The sequence below is a fragment of the Mus caroli genome, unplaced genomic scaffold, assembly GCF_978045245.1.
Source record: "Mus caroli unplaced genomic scaffold, Mus_caroli_1 scaffold_18, whole genome shotgun sequence".
NCBI lineage: Eukaryota > Metazoa > Chordata > Mammalia > Rodentia > Muridae > Mus > Mus caroli.
In genome coordinates this window covers 45,262,515-45,285,487 of record NW_028227273.1, presented here as the reverse complement: position 1 = coordinate 45,285,487, position 22,973 = coordinate 45,262,515, and the positions used below count along the sequence as shown (strand labels likewise).

The following is a 22,973-nucleotide window of genomic DNA, read 5'->3' as shown; positions in this document are numbered from 1 at the left end:
GAACAGGTTCCCGTGACACACAGTTTCCAACTCAAGCCTCATAACCTCAGATGGCTTGCAAGTGTCCAGAAAATGTATGCTGGCACTCATGGAACTGGGAGGAGCTTGCTCCAGCCTACCACTGCCCATTCCAGCACAACCCACAACCTGAGTCCACACGGGAAGAAAAGTTTCTAGGCAGGCTAGGGGTGGGGATGGATTTAATATTTTTTTTTTTTTTTAGTATTACAATATATTCTTATAAAAGGGTGCTGGTAAAAAGAACACTGTAGAGTTTTGTACATATAGACCTTGCTTGTCTTCTGCAGCAGCTGGTGAGAGCAGCCTTGGCATGAAGGTTGGCAGATGTCCTGGGGAGGGGAGGTTGTTGGAGCTCCCCAGTTGGTGGCAATAGGAGTGGATAGGGAGAGCCCATGCCTGTATCCACCCACCTGGAGAGTTGTCCTTCCAACCCCTGAACAAACTTCCATCCTGGGAGGGGAATTGCTGCTGCTGAGACAGGATGTGTTGGCTGGACTATGAGTTTTACATTGTGCACAAGACTAACTGGAGGGGTTGGCCCATAGGCGGCAGGAGAGTTGGGTGGGTAATTGGGAGTAGACTTCATCATTGAACGTTGAGGACCAGCCTATCCACCTCCTCCGAGCACCAGTCACTTCCTGCTGAGTCACCCACAACAGTCCATGGTCCAAAGCACTGTTGGAATCTGGTTACACAGGCACACAGTACCAGAACCACTGGGAAGCTATAGAAAATAATAAATAGAGAAGGCAGAATTCTTTGGGGGCAAGAAGGCTGGGCTCTGGAGAGATGCCAGGCAGCTTTTCTGAAGAGCCAACATGTCCCTTCAACAACTTCCATCTTCCTTATTTCTCCTGGTGCGTGTCCCTTCTTCATGGCAGTTGGGAAGACTAGGCCCAGCCATGTTTGTTGGGTGGCAGTATATAGTCCATCCCTGTCCCCTGTCCCTCTCATGGTAGCCTGACATCCCAGCCAGTTTTGGAGAGGATTTGAAGATGTCCAGCACCAGCCTTAACATTCTCATAGCTTGCTTCCTGAAGGGTGGGCTGGGGTGGGGGCAGGGATGGGGAGGTTCTTTGGGTGTGCGGATGAGCGTTAAAGCCCACCATAGCCATTCTTAGAAGTCTTTTGTGCTCTCAGGCTGGCTTCTTCACACCATACTGGCCAGGCCTCCACTTGCTGAGATCCCTTTCAAACCAATGCACGCGCCCAACTTAGCCCCGTGTCTCTCCTCCCCACAACTACTATGGCCCCATCCCCCTGGGAAGCTCCTGTAGGAAGACAGGCAGTTACAGAACCAAGACCGAGCAGCCCACAGTCACTAGCAACAACCTTGATCAAGTCAGTGGGTTAGAGAGAAGAGCCAGGAGCTGGTGGATGGTAATCAGGCAAGATCGGTCTCAAGATGAGAGGGAAGAGGGGTGCATTTAACAATAAACCTGCATGGAGTTGACCCTACCGTGCTCCATTTAGAAATGTGACTAGATGTAGCAGTGCCACCCAACCAATACCATCAACACAACTGAAGATGGGTGGACAGGACAGAAGATGAGTGTGAACAGGGGGCCAGAATGACCCCATGCAGCGAGACTGAGGAAGGGAACAGCACAAATGTAGAGGCACACCCTGGAATGAGCTCTTCTCAGCCCCCCTGTCTAACTGTCTCCCTCGGAGTGACAGTTAAATAGGGAGGGTAGTTCTAGCCCTCAGGAACAATTCCCCAAGGCCAGCTACAACCTAGTGTATGTAGCTCCCTGTGACCTGCAGGTGGAGACTGGGGCCACTGTAGCACAGCAAGGGTCAGCTGAGGGCGATGGTAGATGGAGCACTTTCAGGGGAGTGAAGCATTCTGGTGGCGATCTGAGGTCTCTCTCCAAGACAGTGGTCAGGTTACCTTGGGGTTTGCCTTGGGGCCTATGCCTGAGTCTGGTGAGGTGACGACAGAGTCTTTCTTGGACACCCCTCCTTACCAGAGCCACACTAAAAGCTGATGGTGAGCCAGAGTTCTGGAAATTGGAGAGGAATGTGGAGACCAGAAATCAGTAAATGGGATGGAGGTAGCCAGGGAAGAAGTGAGGCCCTAGGACTTGGTGTAGGAAAAGGCACAGACAGATAACTAATTCACTTGCTGGCCCTGGTCCTGTTTTTCTGGAACAGACTGGAGCTTATCTAGCTAGAACAAATAAGCCCCTGGTTCCCATCCCAGATCCATGTTCCGTTGAGCCCGTTGAGCTGTCTTTTCAGATAGGAGCCTACTGCTTGCTGGCTCTCAGGTTCCACTCCACCACCACATACTTACTGTACAAAATGTTGGGACAAGAATGTCTCCTGGGTCTTAAACAGCTCTGTGCCAACATGAGGTGTGGAGAACAGTGTCACCCAGCCTGGGAGGGCCTGTCAGGGATGCCCAAGCTAGTCTTGGAGAAGGATGGCCAGGAGGGGGAGGGGCACAGACGGAGACGGACAGAACAAGGATAAAAGTGGGTAATATACAGGAGACAAGCGAAGACCCCCTCTCAGTGTGGGAGACACCCGGTCTAGCCGCACACGACACCCAGGACCCAGCCCAGGGCTCTCAAACCCAGTTTTCCAAAATCACTTAAGTCATTGCTTTTACTATTCAACTCCTTTCTTCTAATCCTCGTCTCCAGGCTTGTTGCTCTGTGGTCAGTCCCCAGTCTCCAAGTCAATAATTTAGCCTGTTTATCGCCCGCTCGCGGGTGACCTCCGGAACCTGGCTCCCAGGCCGCTTCCGGTTGCGCTTGAACTTGCTTAAGTCCTTATCGAAAACTTCTCCAGAGCGCAGGGCTGACACTAGGTCATCAAACTCGCCGCTCTCCTCTAGGGTGCCGCCAGCCAAGACCTTCTTCTGCCTCTGCCATCTCTCTTTCTCACGCTGTTCCTTCAACTGGGAGTGGAAAGGAGAGGCGACTCAAGGACACAGGCAAGCTGCTGGCAGCCCTCTTGAATGCTATCCCAGCTCGTGGCAACCCCTACCCTGGACATACTTCCTGACAGAGACGACTCTTCCTTTTCCGCATCCTGGAAAGTGCCCCCGTCTCCTGTTTTAACTCCCAGACTCTAAGCAGCGTTCCCCCCACACCCACTTCTGCTGCATCCTGTCCCCTGTCAGGCCCCGGCTCACCATGAATTCCATGCGTGCTCTCCGCTCATCTTCCTCCTTCCTCCTCCGCATGGCCTCCAGGTCCTGCCGGGCCTCCAAGAAGGCCTGCAAGAAGGTGTCGAAGATGCCAAAGAATTCATCCGGCTGCATCTTACTCTCCTGCTCTCCGAAGTGTGTCAGTGCCTTGGCAAACTGTGAAAGACACGGGTAGAGGCATAATGAGCCCAAGCCTGCAGCCTGTTAGCTTCCAGCTGAGCCCAGTCCAAGATGGGGGCTTGTAGTCTCTGAGTCAGGTGGTTTGAACCCTAGGGTTCACCAATGGAAACTTTACAATTCATTGGCTATTCATTCCTTGTCTACCCTGTTATTACCCCCACCCCAAAAAACCATGAGGCTGACTTCTGGAGAAATAGGTTGAGAATTCTTGACAGTCTACCTTTGTGCCACTTCTGGGTCTTTTTATATTGTAGATATGGGATCAGGAGATGTTGACCAGGGCAAGACATTTCTAAAGTCAGGACCTCCCTGTCTGGAATGGGAAAGGCTCTCACAGGACACCTAGTCACTGGGGGACTCAGGGGATGGGTGACCTGCTTATCCCCTCTGAGACTCAATTTTTTCACCTGTCAAATGGAGATCAGCTTCGCGATGCTATTGTGAGAGCGAAGTGGGGTGACAGAAAGAAGCAGCTGACTCTGTACTTGGAGCAGACACTGCCCTCTGACTCTGTCTTAGCATATAGCTCATAATATCATCTAGGAAATATATCACTACACGTATAGTTCTCCTGGACCAGAGGTTTGTGCATCTTCTGGGAGTTTGCTGGAAATGCTAGCTGTCCAGCCCCATTCTGGGTCTCCTGAACCTCACCCATGGGTCCATACGCATCCACACAGAGGCAAGTTCAAGGTTGAGTTGGGCTCCCATGATGTTCACCCAAGTGACCAAAACCCTCTGATTCTCAGTGTTCACATCTGTTGAATGGGACTATAAACTTTCAGCAAACTCATAAGGTAGGTAAGCTAGGGATTGTGAAACACTGGTGGTGGGCTGGGGTGGGGCTTCTCCAGTAAAGTGCTTGCCATGCAAACACTGTGACCCAAGTTTGATCTCAAGTACTTCAAGTCTGGGTGTGTTGGTGTGATCTCAACTCTGGGGAGATAGAGGAAGATCTCTGAGACTTGTTGGCCAGTCAGTCTCCTCTAATCATTGCGCCCCAGATCCTAGTGAGAGAATCTGTTTCAAAAAATAAGGCAGCCAGATCCAAGGAATGATAGCAGAGGTTCACTTCTGGCCTCCATATAAATGTATACAGGATCACACACACATGCATAAAAATAAAATTTAATAATGTTGCTTATGGTGTCTGACTGCCTAAGAAGTGGATTGGGACCTCTGCAGTGTGAGGCTGTCATTGACTGCCTTGGGGGGAGGGAGGAGATGGGAATTCTCTAGGGTCTGAGGCTTTGAGTTTGTCTGTGTCCACAGTAGGACCAGGTGAAGATGCCAGCTCTAGAAAGGGATGTGTTGAGGAGCAGTGCGGTCAGAGTGGGCACTGGGCCATCTTTACCTTATCCCTGGCCTCATTCAGCTGGTCCTCCAGCTCTGAGAAGCTGAAGCTAGACACTGTGATGAAGTCACTCATGACAGGGACGAACTTGTCATTGGGGTCTCGTGCCTGGTGTCTCTGATATTCCAACTCCTGGGAAGGGAGAACAAAGCATGTTTTAGACAGATGGGGTTCAGGGGCTACAGCATGCCTCTTGGCACTCACAGGATGTCACACAAGCCTTCGGGAAAGCTGACGCCATGCCCGGGGTTTTAATTATAAAGTTAACCAGGACTTGGAGAATTGTCGGTCTATACAGCCATTTGCACCTTTCCCTTGCCTATCACCACCACTGTGTTGTGGGCAGCAATCTACATTCCAAGCAGCACTTTCCAGGACTGTCAAAATGGAAGCAACCGCCCATGGCAGACACAGAAGGCCATGGGAATTCTCCAGCTCTCAAGTGTGAGGGACAGGAACAACTTGGAGATGTCCTAGAGAGCATATCAACTATGAAGACAGGAAAACAGCAATGGCTGCCACAGGGCCAGAGCCTGCTGCCGGGATCCAGCCTCTGTGCCCTCTCACTAGTCCTCAACTGAGATCCTAAGGTGAAGCAAGGATGTGGGATCTCGCAGGTGGATGCACACTTGTGACATTATGAGACAATGTTGTCATCTACAAAGTGCACACTTGGACATGCACAACCAAGCGTAGGAAAATATCATCGTAAAAAATTCTCATAATGTCTTAAGTAAGTTTGTGGTTTTGTGTCAGCCCTATGCATAGCTCTCCTGGGTTACATATGGCCTATAGGTAATGGGTTGGACACTCCTGTCAAGTGACTAGGTTATAAGGCTTTTGTGAATGGGTTTAGTGGCCCTCTACAAGACTCCCAGGGAAGTCTGTCCTTTGTAGCAGGTGAGGACACAGTGGCAAAGTGCTACCTATGAGAACCAGGCTCTCACACTGGACATTGGTCCTGCCAGGACTTCGGTCTTGAATGACCCACCCTGCAATATTATAAGAGGTAAATATCTTTTGTTCATACGAGCTATTCTATTGATTTGTTTGAGCCACCTCAAAGGACTAAGATACCAAAGTCCCCATCAATGGACAAGCCCTCAGAGCCTCTACTAGATCAGGCATGAAAGGAAGGAATGTAAGGTAGAATATCTCGGGGGGGGGGTGCAATTCCCCATTGCCACACTGCTAGACACCCTCTGGGGCCTCCTCATTCACTGTGATCAAACATGAGCACGTGACAGCTTTAGGGTTAAGTCCAGTATGTGAATATATCCCACTCATTGCTCAGACAGCCCCTCTTTGAGGGTCTAAAGGTAAACCCCAAGTAGGTGAAGAACTTTTCCTGAAGGCTTTCTCCACTACTGTTGTCTCCCCCTCCCATTCAGGAGCCCTGGGTCATCAAAATGTATCACACAGGGCTTCCTCCGTTGGAGATGTGTGTGTCTTGGGTTGGGGGTGAGCATTGAACCCAGTGATGTAGTAATTGGCTTTTTCCACAGACAGTTTTCCCACCAAGCCTGGCATGCACTCACCACTTCCACTGCTCGGAGGCCTCTCCTGAGAATGCTCACCTCCTTCTCCAGCTCTGCCAGGCTGTGGGAGACAGGGAGGGGCAGAACCTATCAGCTCTGGATGTGAGTGGCCATGGGGTGGTTCAGAGAAAGAGCACTGAGAAGCACCATGGCCTTGAGTCCTAGCCTCCGCTTGGGCCCCTGACATGTGGCTGTGGCACTGCACTGCCCTGTGTGCCTGTTGGCAATTCTGTAAAGTGTCAGTAGAAAGCTTCACTCCATAGGTCCTTCCAAATGTTGTGTCTCACAAAGCTCGTGTGTGTGTGTGTGTGTGTGTGTGTGTGTGTGTGTGTGTGTGTGCTGCCTACATATAGGTCTGTGCACCACATGTGTGCCTGGTGTCTGAGGAGGCCAGAAGAGGAGAGAGGGCATTAGATCCCCTAGAACTGAAATTGTTGTTGGTTGTGAGCTATCATGTGGATGGTGGGGATTGAACTTGGGTCCTCTGGAAAAGCAGCCAGTGCTCTTAACCTCTGAGCCATCTCTCCAGTACCCACATGAGCATTCTTTACCTCTGTCTGCTAGAGTTATAGCCACCACCTCCCTCCAGGCCACTTAGCCAGTGTGCTGCATGGCTAGCCCACTCCCTAATGCCCACCATGGAACAACCAGAGAGGGTGTTTTATGCTGCCTCTCTGTTAGGCTTAAGTTCCATTTGCCCAGAGTGCAGTTGTCTCAATTATTGCTTCTGTTAGTGGCATTCTTTCTGTGCATGGTTCACTTCTCCATTCTTTTGGTATTTCCAGAATCACCTCTGAAACCCCATCTCCGACTGCTTCTCCTAAAAGCATACCCCTAGACCCTGCTCATTCCAAGCATCCCCTCAAATTGGGGGGGGGCAGCTGGTGTGGTCACGAGGAAGGAAGGGTTGGGGGGACTGCTTACTTGACTTTGGCAGCTTCTGATAGGTGCTTCAGCTCTGAGGGCATGTTCAGGATATCTGGGAAGTGCTTCTCCAGGATCATGATCAGGTAATGAAGCAGAGAGATGTTCCTGTGGGTGACAGTTGTGTCATGGGACTGGAGAGTGGAGGGGGGCTGAGGGAACCAGAGGGAGTGTGGAGGAAAGGGAAAAGCAATGACTGGGCCAGAGAGAGATGGCCCAGTGGCGGAGAGGGCTTTATGCTCTTCCAGAGGACCTGAGTTTGGGTCTGAGCACTCACAAATGCCATTAACTCTAGTACCAGGGCATCCAATACCCTCTGCTGGCCCTGACCAACAACTCCACCCATGCACACCGCACATGTGTGTGTGAGAGCACACCCACTATAATAATTCTTTAAAATATCTAAGAATGAGCTAGAATGGAGAGATAGAAGAGAGTCAGAGGAGAGAGGGAGAGTCTCAGATGGGGTGAGACAGGGCGAGGAAGTTCATTGGTCCCCACCTATCAATGCTGGACTTGGTGTCAGCGATCTTGTTGAGACTGGCTACCCGGAAGCCGTAGGCACCGCCACGCTGCCCCTTGTTCATGAAGTTGCCGATGGCTAGGACCACCTCTAGCATTTGCTTCAGGCGCTTGCTGAGAGTCAGTTCCTTGGAGGCCAGCAGGATGGCTGAGAGAAGAGGAACAGTGCGGGATGCTGCAAACAGAGCCAGGGCAGCAGGCTCTGCCTCTCCTCTGGCTCTCCAGGAGATTGATGCAAGGGGCTACCTTTCCAACTCGTGGGCAGAGACTATGCACTCTGGTCCAGATTCCTCCATGTCTTGCCCTCCCCACCTTCAGGACAAAGCTAGTGTATCTCCAGAGTAGACAACCGCATAGAAGGGTTTAGAATATCTTGTCATGCACATAAAGATTATTATATTTTTCATGAAAACATACTTGAATATGGCAAAGTTTGTGCTTTCTGAATATTTTTATTAAGGGATGTTTGACACATTTTGAAATTCTATATTGTATGTTCATGTGGATACATAGGTGTATGGATGTGCATGGATGTGCACATTGTATGTGGAGGTCAGAGGACAATCTAAGGGTACCATTCTCAGGAGAAAACAGCATCTGTGCTCAGAGATAACAGTAAGAGGACTAAACCACCCAATTGTCTCTGCCTCTGCTGGTCTGAAGATTCCTGAAGATGCTCATTATGAAGACAAAACAATAGCCTTTGGGGCTTGAAAGATGATGCCCCAGTGGGTGGGAGCACTTGTTATGAAAGCAAGAGGACCTGAGTTCAAATCCTCAGCACCAATGGAAAAGGTCATGAGAGAGGGGGGAGCAGCCAGACAAGAGGATCCTGGGAGCTTACTAACCAGACAGTACAGCTCAGAGGATAAGTTTTAGGTACAGTGATGGACTGTGTCTCCAAAAGCAAGGTTGAGAAAGAGAGGAGGACACCTCATGTCTGAGGTTCCTCTGGCCTCTGCATGCATACTCATGAGTGTGCATTGTACATACATATGTGCCCATGCCACATACACACATACACACACACACACACACAGACATACACACACACAGACCCACCCACACACACACACAGACACACACGCACACCCCCAGCAAACACAAAAGCATATCACATAAAAAGGAAAACCCCAGACAAAAAAGTTTGCAAAGACAGGTTAAAAAACTAAGTAGTCATGAAGAAAATATTATAAAAAATAAGAAATAAGTGAGAGTTGTACAGAAAGTCTTTAGATCACACATATCCCACATAGGCACATTCTATGGACTAAAACCAACCCTGTTGTGAATGCACACTTAGGTTGTTCCCAGCGCACATGCACGTGTGTGTGTGTGTGTGTGTGTGTGTGTGTGTGTGTGTGTGTGTGTTTGTGTGTGTGCGTGTGTGTGTGTGTGTGTGTGTGTGTGTGCATGTGTGAGCATTCATATAGAGGCTGGAGACTGACATGAGGTGTGTCTTCTTCAATCACCCTCCACCTTGTTTTTGAGACATGTTCCTCAGTGAACATGAACCTTGCCCCTTTCGGCTAGGCTAGCCGGCCTGGGAGCCTTGGGAATCTGTCAATCAGCATCCACTGCACGGGGTTACAGGTGTGCCACCAAGCCCAGCTCTCAGGATTTGGAAATGTGAGTTCTGGAGTCAGGTCCCCATGCTTATACTGCAAGCCCTTTTCCAACTTGCCGTCTCCCCAGCTCCCCCAGCCCAGTCTTTTCAAAACTACAAACCAGAAGACGTAAACTGCCTTGTAGTGGAATCAAACACGGCACTGAAAACTGAATATCCACTCTCCACATGTAGCTCTAGGGAGAATTCAAACCCAGAATGCTCAGCTGTTGTACAGCATTAACCTCCAAGTCCCCCAAGACCACTGTCTTCAGTTTAGTGGTAGTTACTTGTGAATGACAGTCCCCACCGGGCTTATTGACTGTTGGGTGTTCCCACACAGGAGGGAGCAGGCAGGGTCCTGGAACTCCCATTCATGTATCCATCCACGCCCCCAGACACCTGTGTGTAATTGCTGCATGACCGTGAGGTCTGGGGGCCGGGTATGGGGACCTAGAGTATATAAACTGGAGAAGATTTGGGAAGGGGCTCCGTTTATACAGCCATGGGGAAGTCAGCATCCATACTGGGCAGATCTTCCAGTGGGACTGCTTTGCAGTCCCCTCACACTCCCAAGGGGGAGCTATTTGTCACTGGGGCCCTAGCAAATGCTAAGGCACACATTGCCTAGCTCAACAGCCCCCACCACCTTTAGGGGGGATGGATTCTTAAGGCATAAGCCAAAAAAAAAAAAAAAAAAAGCAATGGAAAAATCACTCATAAAACACCGTTCCAGTTATAGAAAATTCAAAATATCCAGACATCAAGCTATCTCTGAAGTGGAGCGAGAAAAGCTTCCCTTGGAGGGTGACATTACTTGAATGTTTGGAAGGGGGATATAAAGAAGGGCTGGAGCCAGGTGAAGGCGGTGCACGCCTTTAATCCGCCCACGCATTTGGGAGGCAGAGGCAGGAGAATCTCTGTGGGTTTGATGCCAGCTTGGCCTAAATAGTAAGTTTGAGGATGGTCAGGCTATGTAGAGAGATCCCAGATAAGGGTCAGGGGAGGGGGCTTGGCTGATGAATGGCTCAGCCATTAACGGTGAAATCTCACAAGCAAAGGATGGGAAGGGAAACACATACAGAGCCTGAGCACATTCAGTTTCTTGACCTGAGTTGATTACACGGACAGGAAGGGGAGAGACTTATGAATCGCCCAGAATGAACAGCTGTAGTCTGTGTGTGTGTGCCATATTTCAATAAAAAGTTCATTTTCCAAAAAAAAAAAGTAAATAAAACCTACTTGCAAAAATCCTCTGCAATTTTACACGGCTGGGGATAGTTTTTCTAAGGTTGATGAGCTGTTTGAAAAATCTACAAAGGGATAGCCTTTAAAAAAATGCTAAAAATGTTGGCAAAACAGAAAATGATAAGAGTTGAGAGGAAATCAGGAGATGAGAAAACTCCCATCTGCAGATCTGACATTTCAGACGTTCGCGAGAATAATGCGTGCATGAATGCATTCATAAAGATATTACACTTGCCGGCACATTCACCCAGGCTATATTTAGTGCATCTACTTGTAATGAGAATTGGTGATTTTGGTGTGCTCAGCATTGAATGTATTCATAGGGAGAATATATTCAAAGGGGAATTGGGAAATTTGTCAAACCCGGTACACCACATTGAAGCAACTTCCCCCGGAGCCCCATCTGGGGGACGAGAGGTGGGTGTCAATAGCTCAGCACCCAGCTGAGGTGGGCTCTGCCTTAGCTACTTCAGGAATACTTCTGAGAGACCTAGAAGCTCAACTCCTGACATGGCTTATGTGTGTACGCCTTCAGGCACCGCTCCCTAGCCCTTCAAGGACAGCAGCCATCCCTAGTGGACGGATGTCTTTTGGATCTCAGCTATAGAAGTTTGATATCCCCTAAATATGTTGTTCTCTCCAGCATGTCTTTCTCCGTGCAACTTGATATTAAAGAGACACTTTATGGCCCATCCTGGCTGAGTCTTAGAGTTTAGGTACTTGCTCCTTCGAGCAATGAACAGTCTAAGATGAAACCTTTCCAGTGCCTAAGCTACTCTGGTTCCATAGTTCCAAATGGCCACCACACACATTTGCTTGACTTAAGATGCATAATTAGTGAACCACCCACACACTAGCCTGAATGCTTGCAGCAAAAAGAGGGTATAGATGATAATAAGGCCTTGCCCACCACCGGGGCAAGAAGATACCACAGAGATCTATTCTTTATTACAATCTGCAGGTCCCTTGCTGCAGGCATATGTGTGTACATACCAAACACTGCTTCCTTTATCTCTACAAACTCCTACTGCAGAAATCCCAAGGCAGCCTTTGAGAAAGCCCCAGCCTGCTCTTTGAACTAGGCATCTCCAAGAATGTCCAACAGGGGGCGCTTATGTCCTGCTATGCCCCAGCAGGCGCCTATGTTCTGCTATGCACTTAGCCTGACACCCTGAGCCTCCCAGACGGTCTCTTGTTTTGTTTGTTTGTTTGTTTGGTTGTTGTGTTTTGTTCTGCCCTGTAAGTCTTGTCCTTACTGCAAGTGAGTCCCCAATCAGTTTCTCCTGCTTCTGCCTTGCTAGGTGCACATATCTGTCTACCATCCTGCCCTCCAGTGTTCCTACCACTTCCTGAGCCCTGCTCCTCTGTTGTCCCCTCAGGCAGCCCCAAGGATATGCTCTCTGACACAGTGAGTGACTAGGGGGCAGGAGGAAGGGTATCAATTGGAAAGACAGCAAACATCTACACTGCTACAGCATTCCTCAAGGATCTCAGAAATGGCAATGGTGATAGAGGAGGTCTGTATCCCCCAGACACTTCTAGGGACCTTCCGATGAGCTCACATTTAAGCAGACATGCCAGTTGAGTTTGTGAACCCAGTGCTTCTTAAGTAGGACAGAATGGATGACTCTGGGCATGCCAGGCCCCAAGAAGGATGCTGGCTACATTCCTATTTACTTACACACACACACACACACACACACACACACACACACACACACCCCTCTGGAGAGCCAATCCCAAGGCAGAGGAAAGCATCATGCGATTGGCATGTAAGCCAACCTGGACAAGAACATTTCTCTATAATAATTATAGTTCCAAGCTGGTGGTGTGCACACTCCTATAGTCCCATCCCTTGGAAAGCAGAGGCAGGAAGATTAGGAGTTCAAGGTCAGCCTCAGCTACCTAGTAAGCTGGAAGCCTAGATCCCATGAAACCCTGATGAAAAATCTAAATGTCATAGTTTTACATGTTACACTTGATTTGGGCACCTCTCTGGGGTCAGGGGAAGGCAGGTGTTTCCCTCTGCCCCATCGATCAATCCCCAGATACGTCCTCTCTCCAGGTGTGCACTGCAGGCTCCAGCCCTACCTTCTACTTTGGGCTTGGCCTCAGCCAGTCGTTCCTGGAACTTCTTCTTGAAGAACAGGGCCTGTAGCCGTTGCTGGTAATGGTCGATCCTGTGGACAGGGTGGGCAAAGTCGCAGGTGAACCCATGGCTCCAAGGTAGCCCCAGATTTTTCTTGGGCTATTCTTCCCTCCCTTTCCTTGGCCAGAGCTGCTGCCTAAATCCCATTTCTCCTGCTATACCTGGTGCCCTACTGTCAAAGCTGGGCCCTGAACCCCCTCTTACCTGTCGTGCCCCATTCCCAACTGACCTGCTCATTTCATAGAGGAAGCGATCTGCACGCGCCATCCTCTCAATCTCATGTTTGTGCTCTTCTAGGAGATCAATGTCGCTCTTCTCGGGAATGAACTTGAGAAGCTGCAAAGAGCGGGCGTGAGTCATACGGGAAGCAGATGGATGCACAGTCCATTCAACATAGAGACGTTCCTGCACTGCCTCTGCTCAGTATGAGGAGGGGCCTGCTGAGGCAGGAGGATTCAGGGCCAGCCTGGGCTACATACCAATTTTTGAGGGTAGCTTAGGTTACATAACAAGTTGAAGGCCAGCCTCATCTATATACCAACTTCCAGGTAAGCTTGAGTTACCTAGCAAATTGAGGCCAACCTGCTCTACCCATCAGTTTGGAGGTCAGCCTGGCTACATAGTGAGCTTGGGTATTTTTACCCAAAGCTTGGGTATGTAAATGCAGGTTTGTGCAGTGCCTGTGGGGAACAGAAGAGGGGATCAGAATTACAGAGGTTTGTGAGCCTCCAAGTGGGTGCTGGAAGCTAAACCCTGGTCATCTATAAGAGCAGCCTGTGCCTTACCCCCTGAGTCATTGTTGGAAAGTATCCCTCTAGAGTTCACACACAGGAACCTCCCAATTCACATGTTAATGGCATCTAGCAGGAATGCCTTTGGGGGATAATCCGGATTAGATGAGGGTACAAGAGTGAGACCCCAGCAATGACATTAGTGGCCCAATAAGAGCAAGAGGTGCATCTGTTCTGTCTCCTGCTGTGATGCCCTCTACCATGCTTTGGTATAGTCTAAGACCTCACAAGGCCCAAGCAGACCCAGCACAGTGCTTTTGGCCTTCCCAGCCTCCAGAGCCATGAGCCAAGTCAACTCTTATTTATAGATTTCCTGGTCTCAGGTATTTTGTCATAGCCACAGAACATCACTATGTCCAATTCCCATCTTTACACTCAACATAACCTTTAAGATTCACGCATGCTGTATACACTGGTTTGTCTTTATTTCCTGCTTAGTAGTATCCCACAGAAGGGATGTACCACAGTCAGTTTATCCACTTCCCTATTAATGATCAGTTGTGTTGCTCACCCTCTGGGAGGTTTAATAAATCAAGTGACTATAATTGTGTCTGTGTATGTCTTTTAATATTTATAGTGGCCTCTCGTCAGTATGTACCTAAGTGTGAGATTCCTGGGTAACAGGGCAGACACATGCTTAGCCTTAATATGCATGCCCAATGGCTCTGTAAAGTAAGATGAATGGCAACTCCAGTTCTGCTACTCCTTTATCAGCATGTGGCTGTTGGTCTTTAATTTTAGCTAACAGATGGGAGTGTGGCACTCCTCTACTGTGGTTGGCTGTTTGTCTGGTGACTCCTGACACTGGGACCTTCCAGGTGCTCACAGGCTGCCAGACACTGTCTTCCATAAAGCGATGGTTCAAAACTTCAGCAACTGCTTCTTTCACTAGTTTCTCACTGATCTGTAGCATTCCTTACCAGGAACACACACCATTTGTTATATGTCCTCTTGGAAAATGCTATCTACACTTTGCCTGGCTATCCCCTGAGGAAAAAAGTAACATATTCTCTGATTGACACTGGCTCTTTTTCTTCATTTTTTATATTTTCAAATTTATTTTAATTTATGTGTATGGGTGTTTTGTCAGCATGTATGCCAGTCCATGTGTGTGCCTGGTGCCCACAGAGGTAGAAAGAGGGAGTTTGATCTCCTGAAGTTGGCATTATAAGTGATTGTGAGCCAGCATACGGATACCAGGAAATGAACCTGGGTCCGATACAGGCATCGAGTGCTCCTAGCTGCTGAGCCATCCTCCCTCCAGTAGCCCAGCTCATCTCTTGAGATGGAGTCTCATGAAGCCTAGGCTGGCCTCAAGCCCCAGTGTGGCATTGTAGATGTGCACCACCACACTCAGTTTCTGTGGACCTCCAGGACTCTGCGCATGCTTGACAACTGTGCTCTTCATTTTAATCAAGTTCAGTTGGCAGCGTGCGTGTTTGCTACTTGCTGGGTCTTTCTTAAAGGACACCATCAATGATTAACGTGAAGAATGGATGAGGAAATGACCATTGCCACCCCGACTCTTCCTTGAGACCTTGCTGGGACCACGAAGTTCTCTGGTGGTCTGTTCTGTAGGAAAGGCTAGTCCAGGAGAGTTTCTAGAAACCTCCTCAGTGCCTTCAGATCTAAGTCTTCAACCCCACGGCTTCAGCCTTTCCGGGATGGGGAAGAAAGCGGCATGGCTGCCCCCAGGTTGGCAGCCTCCCCTCCCCTGAGGGTCCTCACCTGCTCCAGCATGTCCTTAGCGAGGTCTTCTTGTTCATCCATCCGCAAGATGGCCTGCCGTATTTCATCATTAGAAAGCTTCAACCTACAACAAATCCACCTTGAGCAGTCTGGCCTGGCCCTCAGGACGGCCCCTGGGGTTTCTTTCTATACAGTATGGCCTCATCTTCTCCTCTCCAGCCCTCACTTTGAACCTGCTCTCCCACCTCCTCTACAAAGCCGTCCCAGGCCAACTTCATAATAGAGTCTAATTTTAATAAAGAGGAAATATGATTCACTCCATATATCCAATAATGAATGTTACAGTTCTCATCGAAGCCTGAGTCCCTGTTGCTTTGCTTGGGCTTCCTCGGAACTGATGAGACACGGGAGATTAAGACAGACAGGCAGAGGCATTCTGACAGTCTTATTTTCCTCCTCCACCCCTCTCTCCTGCCTCAGATGTGTTCAGCATCTCCATGGGAGGACAGAACAGGGGGCAGCAGAACTCTCCATCTCTGACAGTACCCAGTTCCCATCCAGCTCCCACTAGCCTTCCAGGATTCCCCCCCCCCTCCGCTCATCCACCTACATAGCTGTTCTCCACCCCTCCAGGTACACAACCACTGAGGACTCTAGGGAACCAGTCACCCCCACCCCCACCTCCACCCCCACCCCCACTCAACTCAATGGAAGAAACTCAGGCCAAGGGACTTGTGGGAGGGCAAAGGGGGCAGATGTCCCAGAGGAGGCCGTAGGCGGCACTAAGAATAGAGCTTGGGGCGGTGCCCTTGACCCTGCCTGGGGGAGGCCCCCACACAGAAGCTGTGCTGTTAACACAGATACTGTTTGTTTGTTCCTAAGCCCAGGGAAATGCTTGCAGGCTGAGATCATGCGGCTCCCAGGCCTAAGCACAGTGGGTCCTCCGTGGGCTTAGGGCAGCTCCGCTGGCTGGCAGATGCTTATGGGAGCTTCATGGCCAGGGCTGTTTCCTGTCTGCAGAGCCTAATGCCGCTGCTTAACATGGGTTTGCGGGCCAGAGGTCTAGATCCGCACCCACCCCTCTCTCCTCCAGGGGATGTCAGAGAGCCAGCATCACCCACCCTGTTCCTCTGCCACCTTTCCCCAGGCCTGCAGCTCAGTGTCTACATTTGTTGTTCGGCAGTGCTCAGAATTAGCCCAGGGCTTGGTGCACGCTGGGCAGGCAGTCACACAAGCACTGCCACCGAATTATCCACATCCTAGCCCCTCCACTACCCATTTTGGGCTTTTTGGGAGGGTCCCTGTACTGGCTATTTTTGTGTCAACTTGACACAGCTGGAGTTATCACAGAGAAAGGAGCTTCAGTTGAGGAAATGCCTCCATGAGACCCAACTGTAAGGCATTTTCTCAATTAGTGATCAAGGGGGAAAGGCCCCTTGTGGGTGGGACCATCCCTGGGCTGGTAGTCTTGGGTTCTATAAGAGAGCAGGCTGAGCAAGCCAGGGGAGGCAAGCCAGTAAAGAACATCCCTCCATGGCCTCTGCATCAGCTCCTGCTCCCTGACCTGTCTGAGTTCCAGTCCTGACTTCCTTTGGTGATGAACAGCAGCATGGAAGTGTAAGCCGAATAAACCCTTTCCTCCCCAACTTGCTTCTTGGTCATGATGTTTGTGCAGGAATAGAAACCCTGACTAAGACAGTCCCTTTCCCTGCTACAGGTAAGCACCTACTTGGAGAGAAGAATGATACAGTTCTGGGCCCTCCGGCCATCGATGACTGACAGCTCTTTAACCTTGCGGGAGGTTATGTAGATGTCCTCTGTGGAGCCCAGTTCTTTCTGCAAATGATGAGTTACAAAGGGAACCACTGAGGTTGATGCCCCACTCTTCATGCCCACCACCCAGACCCACCCTTCTTTCAATGTGGGGATGCCCCTAACCCAGTGGACGTAAAGAAAGAGAAAGAGAAGATGTGAGAGGCAAGGTGTTTAACCACCAACTCTTAAGAGAGGATGTAGGACCACTCTGGGCTAGAAAAGATGGAGGGTCGTGAAGTGTCCTTCTTCTTAGAGCTCAGCCTCTCTTGGAAAGCCAGGAAAGGAGCTGTCCAAATGGAAGCCATAATTAATCTCTATGGCTTCAGGCAATATGGTTTGCTTTAGCAGACATCTATACCCACCCAGAGCCTCCCCAAGGGTGAGTTGATTCAAGCCCTCATAAGGCCATGGTTTCTAACTCCTGGAGACCTCCAGCCTATCTCAGTGTGGCAGGACTAGAGGGTTTTACAAGGCCATATGGAAAAAACAGAGGCAGAATCCATAGTGAATTCACTTCTGGGATACCAGTAGGTAGACATCAAAGATTCCCAAACCTCCTTCTGTTGGAACCCCCTGGTCAGAGATGCAGGAGCCTTTCTAGCACACAGCTAGGGACTTCCCCAGAGCACATGTTCCAAGGCACACAACTCCAGGGTCAGCCAGGCACGCCATTGTCTTTGTGGATTTTTCCCTCTGGAGTTGTGCAGTGCCCAACATGTGTAGTCATGCTGGCAAGCCTTGCCTTGGCACCTGTAGCTGATACCATAGACCTAGAAGCCTTCTCACTTCTGTGGGCACTCGCCTCCACAGCTGGCAGAGGTCTGCTCGCCGCCCCTCCGTCTCTCACATTTCCTCTCTCTCTGTGGGGCCCCTCCTGCATGCAAGCCTACATGGATGAGTGATAAAGGCTGAAGACCGTGCAGGCAAGCCTTCTCTCATGGACCCAGTTCTGGGCTACAGCCCAGGACAGTGGGTAAGAGACAGAATGTTCAGAGCCCCAAGAGTGACTCACCTGCTGAGAATCATATTAGTTATCAGCTCCTAGGCAGGCAGCAGCCACAGCCATCAGAGAATTAAACATGCACAATGTTAGTCAATAGGCAGGGGACTCGAGAACATCAAGACAAATGTGGGCTTCCTTGGTAACTGTTCTGTCCTCTGTGTCCCCAGGAACAGGAGACAGGAACCCGGAAAGAGCTGTGGACAGCAGCTCAGGGCAGACATGCATCCACAGAACCCAAAGAAACAAACACCAGGCATACTGCCACTTGGGAACCAGGGAGGCACCCAGTTGGGCCAAGTAGCCCCCAAACATGAGAACTGGGACCCTGATCTTTGGCCAGTAGTTCTACCTTTGCCTCTGCTGAGAACCTGCTGAGTGGACAGAGGGTGTTCCTCTACCCAGGTGAACTCTGTGTCAGCACATGAACTTGAATCAGAAGCCTGTGATGGTCCCCATCTTTGGGTCAGGAAAAGCAGATGACCTTGAATTTGCTCTTTTCCTTGCCTATCTGATGTCTAAGAGGACCGGGAAGCATAGCTTGTCCTGAGTCTTTCTTCCTGACACTGATGGAGTTGAAGCCATGGGCTCAGATCCTACCTAGAACATAGAGGACTCAGGACCCTTCTCTGCTCCATGGATCAAAGCCTGGGGCCCTAAGACACAGAGAGGTAGCCAGCAGGTAAATTTGGCTTTTGGCATTACTCCAGTTTGACTTTAGTTCTAGATGCTGATGTGAGCAAGGTCCAGGTGAGCTGTGAGGGGTGGGACCAGCAGCAGGAAGCAGGAGGATCAGAGGATTTTAAGACAGACTCACTTCTCAGTAAGCTGGGAGGCCTTAAGCCCCATATGGATTCTTTCCTACATGTCTCCCATCCCAGCTCAGGGCCTTGGAGTCTGGAAAGGCCAGTCCAAAAGCCCAGATAATGACTCACAAGTGAAGGGAAGACATGGGCTTGCCCAACCCTGTCCTGCTCAGGACACAGGTGTTCACATAATTCTTCCCAGCTTCTGCAGCCTTGACTGCTGCCCATGACCAGGCCAGCTTAACCACAGCATGAGCTAAAATGCTGCTTGGAATTAAGAGCAGAGGATCAGATGTCACAGGCACCCACATTTTTAAATCAAATAAATAATCAGTTATTTTCTCTGGAACCTCAAGACAGGGCTAGAGTGTCAACTCCACACTGCTTCTTTGGCTGGGCCCTACATGACCTTGGCCCTGATGGCCTCATGAAGAGTCATCTCCAGGTCTGGACTTGGTAAAAAGCAGAGTAGGAGACTCTCTGCAGACCTCTTGAAGGCAGGCCTCAGCAACTAGTCACCAACCAGAGCGCAGGACCCCTGAGTATACCAGAAGTCCTTAAAGCTGGAGTCCTGGGACAAGCAGAGATGAAGAAACGAGCATGCAAACCTTAGAAGACATGCAGAGAAAGCAAGGGGCACAGAGCCCCTGATGCTCATCACCAATTGGATCTGTGGAAGGCCCCCAGGCATGACAGCTGTATTCAGGTTCCAGGGCCCCACACATCTTCAAAGCCACTCAGTATTCGAAGGTGAGGGCTGACAATCAGTACCCCTGGTGGTCCCTACAAGTGCTTGTCACTTTAGACCTGTATGTGGCTGAAAAACAACCCCCAACCCTTCCATTCTCTGTGGCTGGAAAAACTGGCCATCACATGCCAGAGACTCAACAGAGCAGAGCAGGGCCTTCCAGGCCCCAGCCCCAGTCTTGATCCCATGAAGTAGTACAAAGCAGCATCCATCTTCTTCCCTATAGTCTTAACATCTGTGTAGGAAGGTGTGTGTGTGTGTGTGTGTGTGTGTGTGTGTCTGTGTGTGTGTGTGTGTGTGTGTGTCTGTGTGTGTGTCTGTGTGTGTCTGTGTGTGTACCTGTGTCTGTGTCTCTGTGTATGTGTGTGAGCATGTACATGCAAATGTGTGTGCACCTGTGCACACATGTGTGCAAGTCAAGATATGAAAGTCAATATCTAAGAGACCAGAGGGTACAAATCTTACCTGGTGCCTCTGATATGCCGAGAACATTTTTTCAAAGTCTTCCAGGTCCAGAATCCGAAATACCTGCGAGTCATCAATTTCATTCCACACGGTGCCAGAAACACGCTCCTGAGATTCAGAGTAAGGAGAAGGATGGTGGTTGGCCTGGCTCTTCTGTGACAGAGCCACCAAGATTTCCCTAACACCACTAATCCCCAAAGGCACATGTTTCAGTGGCCAATGTCTCAGACTTCCAGAAAGGAGTCCAATAACACCACCCCTCTCCAACATCCCTCTTCCACAATACTCTTGGTAGAGACAGAAGACACCTTGTCATCTCTCCCTTTCATGTGAGGCCACATTGAAGTATCTGAGAAATCACTGCAAGGGCTGGAGAGTTGGGGCACCTATTCAACCAAAGGCAATACTCTGAGAGCACCCTGCAGGCCTGTTCTCTGATGGAGTCCCTGAAAGCATTGCAGCTCACATATATGTGGGATAGTCTGGGACTGTGCATAGACTACATTTCCTGGATCTGAGATGGTCCTTTTCTTTCCCAAGACCTTGTTCCTACTTTTCTCAGTTTCCAGAAAGAGGACATGTGCCAAACTCTGGGACATGCTGGCCCCATGTAGTAACTCTGCTCAGATCAGCAAAACCTATCTCAAGTTCCTGCCGGTCAGAGCCAGGGAAGGTATTTCCATCTTTAATGTTTGCAATGGGCCTATAAGTTTACAGTTTCCAGCTCTCAGTTGAGGTACCATCCCATTTTGTTTGTTTGTTTCTTTTTGGAGAACCCTTGTGCTAGGGCCAATAGAAGCCCAAACTGCACCAGTAATCATGTAACAGTGTGTTGATGATCCAGAGGATGGGAGTGCAGAGGGCAAACAGAGAATAGGAGAGCACTCCTCATTATGCAGCCCCACCTCCAAGAATCCTCTTCTCATCTAGAACATTAGTCTTTGGAACTAAAATCACCCAGTCACCTACTTGCATCTGTCTAGAGGCCAGCAGACAACCTCCCTCACACCCCTTCCTACCTCTCCTCTTCAGAGTTGAGAGTGTACCTTTCACTCACTTCTGTTTTCTTAAACTCTGAAAATGGGAGGCTAGGCCAGAGTCAAGAGGGAGGAGACATTCCTGTGGCCTTCCGAGGGCCAGGGACCCTCATGTGGAATGCTGGGCTAGGAAGCTCACAGCAGCAAGGGATATAGGCAACTGGCCAAAGCCAACACAGACAGATTCTTTTCGTGGTGGAAACAACCACTGTGTGTGTGTGTGTGTGTGTGTGTGTGTGTGTGTGTGTGTCCTCATGTGCAAGTGCATTCAGGAGCACACATGTAGGATAGAGGAAGAGACTAGAAAAAGAAAAAGAAACTGGACTTCTGAAAAGGAAGGTCTGAGGCAGAGATAGAGGAAGGGATAGGAACTGAGTCAAGAAGGCAGGGGGAGGAGCTAACTGAAGCAATGGGGCAATCCAGGGACCTAGTGTCTCCTATACAGGGTTTGGGGTAGGGAGGCCCATGAGATTAAAGCTCCCAGTCCTTTGTATTCTTGTGGAGGTCAGAGCAAAGATAGAATGGCTCAAACACTTGGGTATCCAAAATGGCAGACGAGTCACCCCAGTCTTCACTGCTTCCCAAACACAGCTTGTCTCCCACATCTGTGGAGCCTTTCATTCCTTTGTGGAAGCATCCCAGGGCCCAGACCTTTCTCATAATCACCACATCGTAACTTTCATTATATTTCCCTAGTATATCCATCTAAATGCTCCAATTTAATTTTTCCAACACTCTTGTCATCTCTAACCGAGGTTCCTGGGACATGACAATATCATAGAAGCTATTGATTATCTTGTCTGTATTTTCTTGTTCTTGTTGTTGCTTCTGTGTGTATGTGATGTGCATGATGTGTGTTCACTGGTCATTTGTGCACTACAGCATGTGCCTGTGACGGTCAGAGGACAACTGTGTAGAGTCGGTTCTCTCCCTCTCCCTTCACATTAGTTTCTGGGACTGAACCCATGTCTCTGGGCTTGCACAGCAAGCTCTTCACTGGCTGAAACATCCCACCACTCTATTTTCTCAATCCCTGCCACATCCTATAATTTTAATATATTTATGGGGGTATGTATATATGTACATGGGTGTGGATGCACATATACGGAGGCATGCCTGCACGTGTATGTGTGTATGGTGAGTGTGTAGATTAGGTCACCTGCAGGTGGCGTTCCTCAGGAACTGTTCACCTTTATAAGGACAGTGTCTCTCACTGTCCCGGAACTCAGGTAGGCTAGGCTGGCTGGACAGAGAGCCTCGGGCATTCTCCTGCCTCTGCCTCTTCAGAGTTGGGATCAAGCCCCAAGCTATCATGTCCAGTACTACTACTTATACTTCCTCCTCCTCCTCTTCTCCTCCTTCATCTTCGCCTTCTCTTTTTCTTTCTCTTTCCGTTCTTCTTCCTCTTCCTCCCCTTCCCCTCTTCTTTTTCATGAGTGCTAGGGATTAAGCTCAGGTCCCCAGGCTTGCATGACAAGTACTTTTCCAACCTGAGTTATCTACTTAGTCCTTCACATTCCATTAAAATTATTTTTATATTTTTTGTGGGGGATGCACACATGCCACTACACATATGTGTCAAGGTCAGAAGTCAACTTTCAGGAGTCTGTCCTCTCCTTCTACCTCTGGGCTCCATGGGTTCAAGTCAGGTTGCCAGGCTTAGCAGCAAGCACCTTTATGCACTGAGCCATCTCACCTGGCCCTAACTTACTACATTAAAACACACACACACACACACACACACACACACACACACACACACACACACTACAAGTTGCAAGTATAAATTAACATCTTTTGCTTTCCATACAGCTTCTGGCTTGGGGTCGTGGGATGGTGGTTGCCTGCTCATGTGTTTCTGGCCTGTGGCTTTCTCACTGCCCATCACAAAGCAGCATGCATAGGTAGAGCTGCTGCCTC

General features: G+C 49.5%; 1 protein-coding gene across 6 annotated transcripts in view; it reads right to left on the bottom strand.

Annotated features, from left to right (window-relative positions):
- Positions 1 to 193: 193 nt before the first annotated feature.
- The window catches only part of Daam2 (dishevelled associated activator of morphogenesis 2), a 106,367-nt gene continuing 83,587 nt past the window's right edge, over positions 194 to 22,973 (bottom strand). For 4 of the 6 annotated variants that reach the window (XM_021186429.2, XM_029471082.2, XM_021186431.3 and 1 more), the window contains exons 15-26: positions 20,017 to 20,124; positions 17,740 to 17,883; positions 16,912 to 17,018; positions 15,222 to 15,306; positions 12,932 to 13,038; positions 12,645 to 12,733; positions 7,679 to 7,847; positions 7,178 to 7,285; positions 6,254 to 6,314; positions 4,716 to 4,847; positions 3,167 to 3,337; positions 194 to 2,929 (exon numbers count right to left, since the gene is read on the bottom strand). In XM_021186429.2, the coding sequence (XP_021042088.1) occupies positions 2,708 to 2,929; positions 3,167 to 3,337; positions 4,716 to 4,847; positions 6,254 to 6,314; positions 7,178 to 7,285; positions 7,679 to 7,847; positions 12,645 to 12,733; positions 12,932 to 13,038; positions 15,222 to 15,306; positions 16,912 to 17,018; positions 17,740 to 17,883; positions 20,017 to 20,124 (1,503 nt within the window). In that variant the 3' untranslated portion in view covers positions 194 to 2,707. The remainder of the gene's footprint in view (positions 2,930 to 3,166; positions 3,338 to 4,715; positions 4,848 to 6,253; positions 6,315 to 7,177; positions 7,286 to 7,678; positions 7,848 to 12,644; positions 12,734 to 12,931; positions 13,039 to 15,221; positions 15,307 to 16,911; positions 17,019 to 17,739; positions 17,884 to 20,016; positions 20,125 to 22,973) is intronic. The other 2 variants (XM_029471083.2, XM_085833060.1) reach the window with 1 other exon arrangement.